Source organism: Fonsecaea nubica, assembly GCF_001646965.1.
Source record: "Fonsecaea nubica strain CBS 269.64 chromosome Unknown Scaff47, whole genome shotgun sequence".
Lineage (NCBI taxonomy): Eukaryota > Fungi > Ascomycota > Eurotiomycetes > Chaetothyriales > Herpotrichiellaceae > Fonsecaea > Fonsecaea nubica.
In genome coordinates, this window is record NW_019173720.1 from 68,724 (window position 1) to 81,322 (window position 12,599).

The following is a 12,599-nucleotide window of genomic DNA, read 5'->3' on the forward strand; positions in this document are numbered from 1 at the left end:
CGAGTACCAGATCCGGTTTAGGTGATTTATCCTCTTTGGGAATAGTCAAAAGCTTGGCAAACAGACACTCTTGACGCGACAACATCCACTTTCTTTGATTTTCTTATCTTTGCATGAGACATGAGAAGATTGGTCTTTTTGCGTTGAACCCTAAGTCTACTTGATTGATTGAAGCGGCCGCCGTGTGACACTCAAGTATATTGCAACTGCGTTTAAACAAAATGTGCTTTTATCTGCTCATTATCTGAGAATCCCGCAGAGCCGAGACAAGTGGCTTTAGATCGAGTGGTCGATCACAGCTTCACTCCCGGCTTCATTTGTTCCCTAAAGTCCTTCTTCACCTCCGCCATCAGTTCGGGTCGAGTAAGCAAACCATAGGCCGTCGCTGCCATGCCCTTGCCACAATCAAGAGCACGTTCAAAGGCCACTCTGGTCCCCGCTGCAGCTGCAAATGCCGGGGTATGTGGTTGAACCTCTGGGTCGTCGATACCAATGGTAAAGACACCGTGGAAGCCAGGCACCTCGTATGTGACGTTGCCCATATCCGTCGAGCCACCCATGATCTGGTCGCCCGCATTCTCCAGGTACTCACGACCAAAGCTACCCATATGTTTCGTGAATTCTCGTGCGATGCCCAGGCTTGTGATCAGATCTTTGTAGTCATTGTCCCTACCCACTCGCGTCAATATCATGTCATGCTTGTCCAGAAGAAGACACTTACAGTTGCCAGGCACAATCAACATGACAACCAGTTGCCAGGGCCCCGGCCTCGAAACAGGCCTTTGCTTTGTCCGAAAGCTCCAAAAGCTCGGCGAAACTTGAGCCGCGCAGGAAATATTCGAGGCTGGCCGAGTCGGGAATGATGTTGGGCTCCGCTCCTCCTTCGCGAATGACTCCATGCACCCGAATTGTGGGAGCAAGTTGCTGCCGTAGCAACGAGATGTTGACGTACGACGCAACAACCGCATCGAGTGCATTCTTCCCATTCCAAGGAATGACTCCAGCATGGGCATTCTGGCCTTTGAACGTGACCTTGACTTGTCGACGTGCAAGACACTTGCCTGCCGCCACACCGTCCATATTCACAGGCATGCGACCCGATGGGTGGGCCATCAAACAAGCATCAACTCCCTCATATGCACCTGCTCGGATGAGGCGCACTTTCCCACCACCGCCCTCTTCAGCTGGTGTTCCCAGCAGGCGAACTCGTCCTTCTCGCCCACTATCCCGGAGTGCCTCGGCCGTTGCAATGAATGCCGCGATGGAGCTGGTGGCTATCAGGTTGTGTCCACAGGCATGTCCAATGCCCGGGAGAGCGTCGTATTCGGCATTGAAGACGATAAGCTGTCCTCCATGTCCAGCTTCCACCTCGAAAGACGTTTCGAGGCCGTAAGTGTGTCGCTTGACGTGGTATCCGAGCTTTTCCATCAGATCGCAGATGTTGTCGTGGGCGTGGAACTCGCGATAGTTCAACTCTGGATCATCATGAATCTGGACATGGGATCGTCAGTAGCAGGTTCTTTGGTGGATGGGCAAGAAGAGGAGACAGACCTTCTTGCAGATGTCGGCCAGGTGCTCTTCATTTTTGCTGATATATGCCGAGATGTTCTTGTGCAGCTCCTCTGTCGACAAAGGCTCTGCACTCTGCGGAGTCGTCATATTTGGAAATTTCTCCCCTTACAGATGTTGGTCTCGATGTGACTGCGCTCTTCGACTTGGATGCTAGTCGCTTTGGTGATGGGATAGACTGTTGTTCCTTCATCTCTCAGTGGTATCAGTGCCTTCACTTATATATATATAAGCTCAGCCTTACGGCTGGAAAGCAATGGAGAGCCCCGGGCTGCGGCCCATGAAGCATTCGGCCGGACACGTCGTGGATTCTCGCCGCCAGCGATAAGCTAGTATCACACCCCCCGGAAGTCGGCAAATTCAGCCATTCATCAAGGGAGAATGGCCTTTTTCCGTCTAAGCGAGAGCCGAGTCAGCCACTCAGCTTGCCTCCCTCGACCGGCTCTTTCGTTTCTCAGATTTGTTCACTCAGCGACCAAACAATCATGGACAGCACTGCATCACCCAAACGTGGTACTCGCTCCAAAACCGGTACGTTAATACCTCGGCGTGGTGCAAGCATCTTGACGCTGAGACACCATCCCGCGTTCCAGGCTGCGCGACTTGCCGGACTCGAAAACTCAAATGCGACGAGATAAGGCCCGTCTGTGCAAGATGCTCCAAGTCTCGTCTGAAGTGCGACTGGGATCAACCCGTGAGACGAGCTCGCACGAGGGTCTCGACGGTCAATGTTCCACCCAACAGGCTCCTCGCGCCCGCCGACGCATCTCACGCGAGTCCACATTCGACAGAGAGCGTGATTTGCGATGATACCCGGTTGAGTGTCACCTCATCATCACCAACGCCTAGACAAGCCTTGGATGTACAATCACCCCTGAGCCTTGTCCCTTCGGCCCTGTCGACGGCGCACATTCCCCTTTCAAACGCCTTGCAGCTCACTCCGCAGGATCAACAGTCGTTCGTGTACGTCCAGAACTCTGTCATGGTCCTCCGGATCGGCAAGCCTTTTCAATGGAGCAACCTGTCTTACGTCTACTTGAACATTGCGAGCAAGTACGCAGGTGTGATGAGGATCTTTATTGCCGGCGCGTCCATGGAGCTCCGGTCGAGAGCGCTCCTCGACCAGTTCGATAGGACATTGTCCTCTGACCAGTATGAGCGAGCCCGCCGGCTAGAACACTCGGCGACCAGCCACTATCACCTCGCCCTGAAGGACCTGTCCGCGCTGGTAGATCACGTATCCTCCTCCCAAGGCAGCGACGACGACGTCGACGCCCTGTTTGCCATGTGGTTCCTCATCCTCCATTTTGGACTCTACGACTCGCAGAGCATCGGAGCGTCTCACGTCCACCTGGAGGGGATTCGATCTTTTCTCAAGCCATATCTGAAATCGCGTGGGGAGCATGGCACGGCGACACTGCCCCTCGCATCTCAGCAGTTGTTGTACTTTATCTCGTGAGTCTGGTCGCTCTCTCTATCTCTTGAGAAGTGTCCGCCCCCCCATCCTGACCCTGACTAACCCAACCCAACCCAAAGGTACATGGACGTTTATCTCGCATTCAATAGCATGGCTTCTGGGAAGCTGTGGATGGATCTGCTGTCGGAAGATGCGGACTCGCCGGTTTCGTACGACGGCCTGTTCTACAGCGCCAGATCGTGTCTCCCCAAGCTCTGGGGACCCCAGTATCCGGTCTCCGAGTTGCTCGACGACCTGGAGAACTACCGACCTCTCCACCTTCTGCACCTGTGCCAGAAGCCGAAGCTGAGCATCCTCAACCTGGCCGCTTCTCCGGACATGGGCCGCAGCGACAAGGCCGGCAGGCAACGGCTGTGGAAGGAGCTGACCAAGCTGGGAGATGTACGTCCTCTCTCGCGCTGATTTCGGGGCGGGTTTGTCGTTCTAAAAATCTGAGCTGACGGTCTGAGGCAAACAGGAGTTCGCTGATGTCCTCGCCCTGGCCGACAGGGTCGTCGACACGGGCACCAAGAGACTCATATGGACCGTCTACCACGCCAGTCTCGAGTTCTACGCCCTGCAAGTCTTGTACTCGTGCCTCGATCCTGACGACGAGTATCCGCCGTGGCTGCAGCGCGTGGTCGCCACCGTCACCAGTATTGGATACAAGGCCGTAAAAGAAGACCCTCGGCAGCTGTACCGCCTGGTCTGGCCGCTCGCGATCGCAATGATACGGACCAGAGACTTGGTCCATCGCGACTGGCTGAAAGACCAGCTCTTGAGGGCGCAGATCCTGCTCCCCAGCTTTGGACTCCCCGGGTCGGTGTGGGACGGGAAAGGCTTGCTCGGCCAGCTTCTCCTGGAAGCGAATCGCACATGCCATTCAGTGGCTACGACAGCCGATCAGCGGTTGTTGCAACATTAGATACCCATGCAGGTTGTTGTCCGTGATCGCCATTACTGCAGGGGTGAGGGAGACCCTCTTTGCACGGCTATTTTCCGGAACCGTGTATGCCTTAGACTGTCTTGAATGTCTCCGAGACCCTCGCTGTGTGACATGCCTGCATCTGCCCTATCTTCCTATGTAAGTGTAACGACGATGATCGCCGTAAGCGAATCGGATCCTTCTGAGCCAGTCCTCGGCTGGACGGGATGATCGAATGCTCCCAGCCCCAGGGACGCGTATCGATTCCGGCGACACTCGCTGGCTGGCTCGCACACTTAGCCTCGTGTGGCCGATAAGAGGTTTGCTGATTCCATGAGGAAATGATAAGAGTCTGTGGAGATGCGAGGGGGCTCCAACTGTTTGCCGACGTGGCCAATTAACGCGCTGGCTGCTTTTGCCGACATACATATACCAGGAGGATTTCGATTCGAGGTCCCTTTCAAAAGAGTGCCATGCCACCCAATCGAACGATATAGACATATCGCGATCTCGAGTCGAGTCGAGTCGAGTCAAGTCGCCACAATATGCACCTCAATTCTCCGACTCTGGACTGGAGAAGAAGATAAGGAACAACAAACAAAGATGGCTCAAAATTCCTTTAGGGGGAGATCATATCCAGCGTGTCGGTATGGGAGCTGGCAAAAGTATAAGTAAAGACGTATACAACTGCACGGATATTACTGGGATGGTGTTTTTGTGGTCTCTCTGACACGCGGAACTCCTGCCATTCATCATCTGTGCCCGCAGTTTTATTTTTCAAGCAAATCATTATTCCTGAGAGACGAAAACGCCCACATATCCTCTCTGTCTGTTCTTCGCGAGCAAGGAGAGATACCGGACAATTCCCGACACGATCATGAAAGAGGACCACAAAACCACCTCTGCAGAAGTCAAGCTAGACTGCATCATCATGCAGCCTAAAGACATCCTGGAGGTGCAAGAGGGAGACAGCTTGGCCCTGTCGTCGCCGGCAGAGTCGAGGGAGGTCTTGAGAAAGATTGATTTCTGGTCAGTGGGAGTGATAAGATTCGAGCAAATATGTCTTGGGAGAGACTCGAAGCCCTCCGTCCGCACGAATGCGACCCCCTGGCTGACTATATCTGGATATCAGCATGATTCCCCTGATGGGATTCTGTTACCTCTTGCAGTACATGGACAAATTGGCTCTCAGCTCGGCGACTCTCTTGGGGCTGTTGCAGGACTTGGTAAGACAGACTCTGGGAGACACAGCCGGAAAATTGTGCACCCTTGACGATGGGGGAGCTGTGCACCATATCTTTTGTCGTCCTCCGACGGATGCATGTGCTGATACTGTTGCTTGTATTGCCAGGACCTCCACGGCTCCCAGTACTCCTGGTGCTCGGCCATTTTCTATTTTGGCTACCTCGCGTGGAGCTGGCCCAGCTCTTACCTCCTTGTCCGGTTTCCGACAGGGAAATACATCGCCGTCACAGTGTGCGTGTCCCGGGTTTGCTTGTGTATCTGAAATATCTGCTTTCCCACGTCGCCCTTGTTTGGCACAAGCATATGGAAACCGCTAACGAGTCGACATGCAGGTTTTTATGGGGCGGCTTTCTCATGTGCCACGGGGCAGTTCACAACTTCGGGGGACTCATGGCGGCACGTTTCTTCCTTGGTGTGGGTGAAGCAGCCGTTGCGCCTGGCTTTGCCTTGATCACAGGCATGTTTTATACACGCAAAGAACAACCTCTGCGGTAGGTACACGTCCCCTCTCCACCCTGGTCCCTCCAGATCTGGCTGCGATGACTCCATTCAGGTGATTGTTGGTCAGAAGACTTCACAGACACTGACGAGATTCGGGGATACAGACAAGGCGCTTGGTTTGCTGGAAACTCGTTGGCCAACATCTTTGGTGGCCTGGTCGCGTATGGCATCGGTCAGATTGAGACGTCGTCTCTTGGGAACTGGCGTTTGCTCTTCCTCATCATGGGTAGCATCACCTCGGCTTATGCTTTCCTCCTGTACCTGTTTCTCCCGGACTCGCCAGACAAAGCTAGGTTCCTCGACGAAAAGCAGCGGCGAATTGCACTGGAGCGCACGGTCGAGAACCAGACGGGGCTCCTGGATAACAATCACTTCGTTCCGAGCCAGGTCGTTGATGCCCTAACCGATCCGCAGTTGTGGTTCTTGGTGCTCTACACTGTCTCGGTCAACCTCGCCAACGGGGGATTGACCAGCGTAAGTCCCATCTCGGCATGTTCTCCCTACCGTCCTTTGCGATCCTATGATGCACCTTGACGCATCTGGACTTGTGTGCGGACGCGAATCGGAAACTCTGGGCGAACAATGCTAATTGGTGTCTAGTTTGGGGCACTTGTGGTCAAGGGATTCGGGTTTTCCAATCTCAATGCCCTTCTCATTCAGATGCCCATTGGCGTGGCGCAGCTCGTTTTTCTCCTCTTGACGTCGAGCTTGGCCACAATCCTTCCATCAGCCCGACTGGTCCTCATGATATTCAACACCCTCACTTCCATGGTAGGCATGATCATGGTCTACGAATGCAAAAGTCGCGCGGCGCGCATGACGGGACTGTGTCTGGGAAGCGTCTTTGCGGCCAATATTCCTCTTTCCTTGAGTTTGATCAGTTCCAACGTCGGCGGTTTTACCAAGCGGTCCGTCACCAGTGCCACCTTGTTTGTCGCCTACTGCGTCGGCAACATCGTGGGTCCGCAGTTCTTCCAGACCAGCCAGGCTCCGAGATATGCAGTAAGTCCCACCCCCTTTTCTCACAGATGTACATCTCCGTTTTCTGCGGTGACTCTGGTCATTGACATAACTTTTCTGGCGGACATGTAGACCGGACTCAGGGCATCGCTCTCGGGATTGGCATTCGGCGCCTTCTTCCTTGCATGTCTGCTGGTGTATTACGTTTGGGAGAACGCGCAGAGGAATCAACGCCACGGACAAAGTCAGAGACGGAGCGTGGATGAGGCGCTGCGAGAAGATCTGGCGGGCAAGACAGACCGCCAACAGCCTGATTTCCGATATGTGATATGATGGTCGGTGGGAAGGGCAGTGATAGCGAGGGTCTTGAATATGATGGTTCCATGTCGAAGATGATGAGGGGTCCGCCTACTGCGAGTAGGTAGTAGCTATCATCACTGGGCTCTAGGCACTTCGCTAGGCAGGGTGGAGATTGATAATATGGTTGTTTTTGCGATCAGATATTCCTTTCGGCCAATGCGCGGGTCGTGCCATTGTTTGCTCCTTGCCCAGGGACTCTCATCTCATCCAATGTGCTGAAGGACGAGAGATAAGACCCAACAGATCATGGTTTGGATGCCGTCGCATGGAGTGAGTGCTCATTTCTTCTTGGCTAAACTCGCCACGCGAGCCGCCGCCCTCAAAAGAGCCACTGTGCCCTCTCGTTCTTTGTCCATGGCCTTGAGCCTCAGCATCTCCACAAGTTCAGTCTGGTCTTCTTCAGCCGACTGTGTCTTCCTCTGTCGCTTTATGTTGCCGTTTCCATATAAAACCGTCCAGTCGGCCACGTCTCTGTCCACAGTCACGCCCGCACAGATCTTTGCATGTGCGCCGACTTTCACATTTGCAAGTACTGTCACATGAGACTCAATCAAGACACCTTTGTTGATGGTTGCTCCGGCATGGATCTGCGAGCTCGGATGGATGTATACACTATCGTTGATGACCGTTTTTAAGGGGTCGCGCTCCTCATCATCGACATCACCAGCACCGCCCTGATGGATCAAGGGACTAGGCTGGTTGCTTTCGATTCCGGGAGCACTTGATGTCTTTGAAGCCGGATCAGAGGTCGAACCACTTGTGCTCTGAATGGGGCCACCGATAATACATTTCTCGGAGATGATGCATTTGTCACCGATAAACAGGGGTCCGTGAGCAGCGACCAGTTGAGCTCTGGGATGTACTAGGGTATGTTCACCGGCTGCGATGGCGTGTGTGCCACGGATGTAGGCTCCAGGGTCAAGATGGGTGGTCTGTCCGAGGGTCACAGGTGGGCGTGATGATGATGCGGATGTTGATTGCGATGGTTGAGAGCTCATCTTATCTTGAACTTTAGAAAAAGGGAAAGGTGGAAAACGGGAGACTTTAGTCTTGGGAATTGCGATTCCCTTCCACGAGACGAGAACAAGAAAACGCGTCAAAGATCAAAGAGACAGAGACGTGGTTGATTGGCTTCCACATGTGATCACGTGAGAGGCTGAAACCTGCCGCTTTTTACATGGAACTTGTCCGGACACCGACATTTGATCAATGTTTCAGAATCATCCACCCTTCTTCGTCCCACAAATTCCACAGACACCCACGTCACCGGCATTCACATACCCGCTCAGACTCTTCTTGCATGTCAGGCTCTGACACGACCAGTGTCGGGGATCTTTTCGAGTGTCTAGGACGTGTGAGCACGCCATGCAGGTGGCGTTGAGGCGGGGGTTCTCTAGCGAGCAGATTGGGCAGGACATCGTTGGAGGTCGTGGCGAGGATGGGCCTGAGCCTGAGCCTATGCCCGAGGGCGGGTCGGCTGAGACGACTTTGGCTGAGCTGGAGTCTGGGGTGGCGAGGTCAGATTCCGACTTTCGGAACACCGAGGTGGTATTCGGTCTGAGCATCAGGGTCGGAGATGCATCCTTTGTAGACCGCGTCGACTCTGACTTGGGGCGGTGACACGAAGATTCGGTGTTTGTACGAGTAGCAGCGCTTGTCTGGCACTCCTCTTTCCTGCGACCCCTGTCTCCTGAGACTTGACCGGCTGTGTTCGTGTCAGCTTGTAGCGTTGCTGGGGTCCCAACCGACTTGTGTGTGGTGGATGTGTCTGTGTAGTCCGTTTCGTTTGATGGGATACTGCCGTGATCTTTGTTATTTCGAAACGGCTGCAGGTAACGATCGAGTGTATTCAGGTCTTGTAATTCTCGTTGGACGTTAACGTCTTGTGTATTTTCGTTCTCGCAGACCCGGATCATCGCCCGGCCCTGACCGTCTAGCAATCTCTGACCGTTGATGTCCTGGGCATCTTCCTCGCCAGCATCCGCATCTTCGTAGCCATCTTCGTCCTCGGTGTCCTCCTCGGCAGCGGGTTGGAGATCTTCGACCTCTTTCTTGTTTGTCTCGAACCGAGCCAACGCAGCAGCAGCCCTCAACTCCCGGCCTCGTTTACTCTGGGCTACCCGGGGCTTGCTCCCAATCGGTCCCTTGCGGTTGATCTCGAGGCTCAACCGGGCGTCCTCGTCCTCACCGAGCGCCACACCGTTCTTGCCAAATTTCTTCTCGATCCGCCGATCCCTCTTCTCCTTCCAGGTCAACTCTGGCTTGTCCTTCCGAGCCTTACGTTTCCTGTTCCGACTTCGATACGTGCCTCCACAAAGCGGCAAACTCTCCAACTCCTCGCTGCGCAGGACGTTGTTGCCCATGACGGTGCCCAAGTCATTCAAGGTCCGCCCACCGCCCCAGAAGCCTTCGCCCGTGTATCCGCGTTGCCAGAGGGCCTTCATCTCGTCCGCGTAGATGTTTCTTGTCTTCCAAAAGTCCCGCCCGTGGTTCATGTGCGTATTGTGCGCCAACTCGTGCATCATGACCATCTGCACCATGTTAAAGGGCACCCAGCCGCCGCTCTTGCTCTGGAGCACCAGCTGGATGATTTCACCATTGTTGAAGTTCCGACCGATGAATTCTCGGTTGGGCTCGTACTCTTCCAGCGTGGTGACGGAGAGGTGGTGGTTCTTCATCAGTGGCAGGCATTGTGCGGCGATGGCGCGCAGGAATGTGTCGGCGAGGTCGTAGGATGCTTGGTCCGCCGGCGGTCGAGGAAGTGGTTTGATGAAGACAATCCGATCATTCGGATGGGATGATTTCTGGTGATTCAACCGTAGAATGTTAAGGGGCATCGTGGTGAGTTGGTTGCACAAAGAAGAAGACGAGGCATCGCCACGCAAAGAAGCAGGCGGGGAAAATGTTCCAAGGCGAGACGCGGGAGTCGTGTAAAGTGGCCGATAAGCGATAAGCGGACGATCGATCGCCGCGAAAATTGCTCGTCAAAACGTGACCACAAAGGACAAGTACAAATACACAGCTATTATCTTTTCTCAGTATCATTACCCTGGCGGTTCCACCATCCTAAAGTCTACAGCTGAGAATAAACAAGGCACAAGTTGAAGCCTATATCTTCAATCTTTGTGTAAAACTCAACAGTCGTCCTTGACTATCGCCGCCGTATCCATCGTTTCCAACCCCGGGCGTCCACACCGTATTCTTTCCCGTCACTCTCAAACTCAAGTTCCTTATCAAAGGGCTTTTTGGCATTGAAATACCCAGATCGTGACCAGTCAAAGGGGACATGCTCCCCGACTGCATCATCCCACGGTGCCCACGAAGAATGTGTCCAGTCAGGCTGGCATTTGACTAGCTGCGGAGGCGAAGTCTTCCATTCGATTTCAGTTGACAACCCCATATCATGTTCTGCCTGCTGAATATTGGCCGAAGCGTATCCGTGCTTTGACTTTGTGTTTCGCGATTGCTCGTCGTTGTAGCCGACATTGACGCTGGGAATGATGGCTATTCGGCCGTGCCCCAAAGTCCACAGGTCTTTGCAGAATAATGTCGGCTCGCCGGTATAGCACTCGTCCTTGTAAGCAGCCCGGAATTTGATGCTGTGCGACAATAAGGGCTCTGCCTTGAAGACGACGGCTCCGTTCCAGCAGGCAAATACTTGGAGGGGGAGCTTTTCGTCAATGTGAGACCTTGCCGTCCTGTCATTCCAGAATAGGTTGTGAGAGAATTCAAAGGATCCACTTTGAGGAATCTCCACAAACATGTCGCCATTCATGCTGCGCCCTATCCAAGAGTCATAGAAGGTGTCTCCATTGTTGTTCCAATCCATAGCACAAACCATATCCGCTCGCTGATGGCGTCTTTGATAAATGAGTTCCAGGATGTCATCGGTGCAGATTGACACGTCGTTCAGGAAAATAATAGCGCTATCCCTTGCATACTTGTCCCGTTGAGCGGTGAGCGGAGCCAATGCCAGGTTGCGAAGCTTAGCCAGCTCCGTCACTCGGTCATTTCCACTCTTCAGGGGGTCGATGTCGCTTGTCCGGAAATAGTAAGTCACATTCAAAGCCTCGATCTCATCCTTCAGTGCGGCCAGAATCTCTGTTGTACCATCGTCGGAGCGCCCACCGACAATAGAAAGAGCGCAATCTTCGGGCCCAAGAAATCGCATTGCTTCGACGATCGAGCCGAGAAGCCGTGGAAGCACATATGCGCATTCGTACAGGTTGAGTGCGAAAAAGTAGCGCTTCCGTGGTTGCTGGACATTGAAAGGCAGGCTCTCTTTTGGCCGCAACATTTTGTATCTTTCCTTGATAGGCCGTGGACATTGTAGCCGGTCGAAATGAGTATCCTTTGGGTCCATTATGGCGGAGATGTATGGTCCAACCATGCCCATTCTTGACTCGTTCAAATCTGCGACTGTAGGGACCGACAACAACTCACCCTCCTCTTCTCCAAAGTCCACGCCGAAAGAAGCAGATGTGTTTTCCTCGACATCGTCGCCTAAATCGCTCGAAGATGTTGTCCCCCCTGTGACTGTCTCATATCTCCCAAGGTCAGAAGAATCGCCGATGTCGCTGATCCTAGGAGTTCTCCAGGCAGGCTTGACTATTGATTCGGCATGTCTTAATATGGGACTGGATAGCAAGATGTAGAAGAGACAGACAAGCAAAAGACCAACGTATATTCTTTCTGAGCCTCTCGAAGGCCACAGTGAAGAGACCATCGTAAGACCTGAGGATTGCGAAGTCAGGGTAGACGAGAAAGACTTGACCTCATGTAGCGAATAGACAGTGCTTGAAAATCAAGTTCATGTGTAAATTCTTACCTGTTATTGTTTCAGTTCCATTGTTGAGGCACGGGTACGGCATGCATTCCTTGCATGTAGTGGAACGCGACGCGTTAATGCGAACAGCAGCATTCTTCGCCCTTCTTTTTTCCGCTTAAAAGCTCGTCAAGACAGAAGGCGACTCAGTTTCCGCCCGAGCAGACCAGTTCTCAAATGGGCCAGTGCTATTCCAAGGGAAACCCCCTCGTTGTAGCATGAATTGGGGTGTGTAGGACCGTAGCTCATAGCCGCAATGTTTCCAGCCCCTTGACATGCAAGGACTGTGAGAGGTGTCATAGACATGACCTGTACATACCAGAGACGACAAACAGCAGCCGTAGATACTGTACACAGCTTCTTTGATCTCACTCGTTCACTCTGATGACAGGTAACTCACCAACGGTGGCACGGAGGTAGTGACAGAGTGCAGCGCAGACTGGCTGAATGCTCTACCGTACATCAAAAAGGGCACGTGAGGGGTCAGTCAGTACGGCAGAGTAAAGTGCCATCATCGCAAACTTGTACCTCGTATTCTTTTCATTTCATCTCATATGAATGTATCTGCAAGAGCATGGCTTATGAAAGAAAGAAAGATCCGGAACCACCTGCCACCCCACAGTCAAACAACAGTCTTCTTTGATACCACCGAACAGCCGAGATTTTTGATTTGTCGTTCTTGTCACTCCACAATCTCATCGTGCACATGTCCAAACTGCCGAGGTTCAAATCTCTTCCTCCAATCCCCATCCATCATG

The 12,599-nt window shown here is 53.2% G+C and overlaps 6 protein-coding genes across 6 annotated transcripts; 2 read left to right on the forward strand and 4 right to left on the reverse strand.

The window, feature by feature from the left end:
• Positions 1 to 293: 293 nt before the first annotated feature.
• On the reverse strand, positions 294 to 1,659 carry AYO20_07017 (hypothetical protein; the record flags this gene model as incomplete). The annotated part of the gene is made up of 3 exons (XM_022645305.1): positions 294 to 669; positions 722 to 1,491; positions 1,552 to 1,659. The coding sequence occupies 3 exons, from the start codon at positions 1,657 to 1,659 to the stop codon at positions 294 to 296; spliced, it is 1,254 nt and encodes a 417-aa protein (XP_022498691.1).
• A 395-nt stretch (positions 1,660 to 2,054) lies between these two features.
• On the forward strand, positions 2,055 to 3,950 carry AYO20_07018 (hypothetical protein; the record flags this gene model as incomplete). Its single annotated transcript, XM_022645306.1, has 4 exons — positions 2,055 to 2,100; positions 2,163 to 3,024; positions 3,136 to 3,427; positions 3,504 to 3,950. The coding sequence occupies 4 exons, from the start codon at positions 2,055 to 2,057 to the stop codon at positions 3,948 to 3,950; spliced, it is 1,647 nt and encodes a 548-aa protein (XP_022498692.1).
• Positions 3,951 to 4,827: 877 nt separating this feature from the next.
• Positions 4,828 to 6,989, forward strand: AYO20_07019 (hypothetical protein; the record flags this gene model as incomplete). The annotated part of the gene is made up of 7 exons (XM_022645307.1): positions 4,828 to 4,979; positions 5,083 to 5,176; positions 5,302 to 5,426; positions 5,528 to 5,686; positions 5,801 to 6,170; positions 6,297 to 6,698; positions 6,789 to 6,989. The coding sequence occupies 7 exons, from the start codon at positions 4,828 to 4,830 to the stop codon at positions 6,987 to 6,989; spliced, it is 1,503 nt and encodes a 500-aa protein (XP_022498693.1).
• A 305-nt stretch (positions 6,990 to 7,294) lies between these two features.
• AYO20_07020 (hypothetical protein) lies at positions 7,295 to 8,014 on the reverse strand (the record flags this gene model as incomplete). Its single annotated transcript, XM_022645308.1, has 1 exon — positions 7,295 to 8,014. One exon carries the CDS (start codon positions 8,012 to 8,014, stop codon positions 7,295 to 7,297), a length of 720 nt encoding a protein of 239 aa, XP_022498694.1.
• Positions 8,015 to 8,236: 222 nt separating this feature from the next.
• AYO20_07021 (hypothetical protein) lies at positions 8,237 to 9,853 on the reverse strand (the record flags this gene model as incomplete). The annotated part of the gene is made up of 1 exon (XM_022645309.1): positions 8,237 to 9,853. The coding sequence occupies one exon, from the start codon at positions 9,851 to 9,853 to the stop codon at positions 8,237 to 8,239; it is 1,617 nt and encodes a 538-aa protein (XP_022498695.1).
• A 314-nt stretch (positions 9,854 to 10,167) lies between these two features.
• Positions 10,168 to 11,742, reverse strand: AYO20_07022 (hypothetical protein; the record flags this gene model as incomplete). The annotated part of the gene is made up of 1 exon (XM_022645310.1): positions 10,168 to 11,742. The coding sequence occupies one exon, from the start codon at positions 11,740 to 11,742 to the stop codon at positions 10,168 to 10,170; it is 1,575 nt and encodes a 524-aa protein (XP_022498696.1).
• Positions 11,743 to 12,599: the final 857 nt, after the last annotated feature.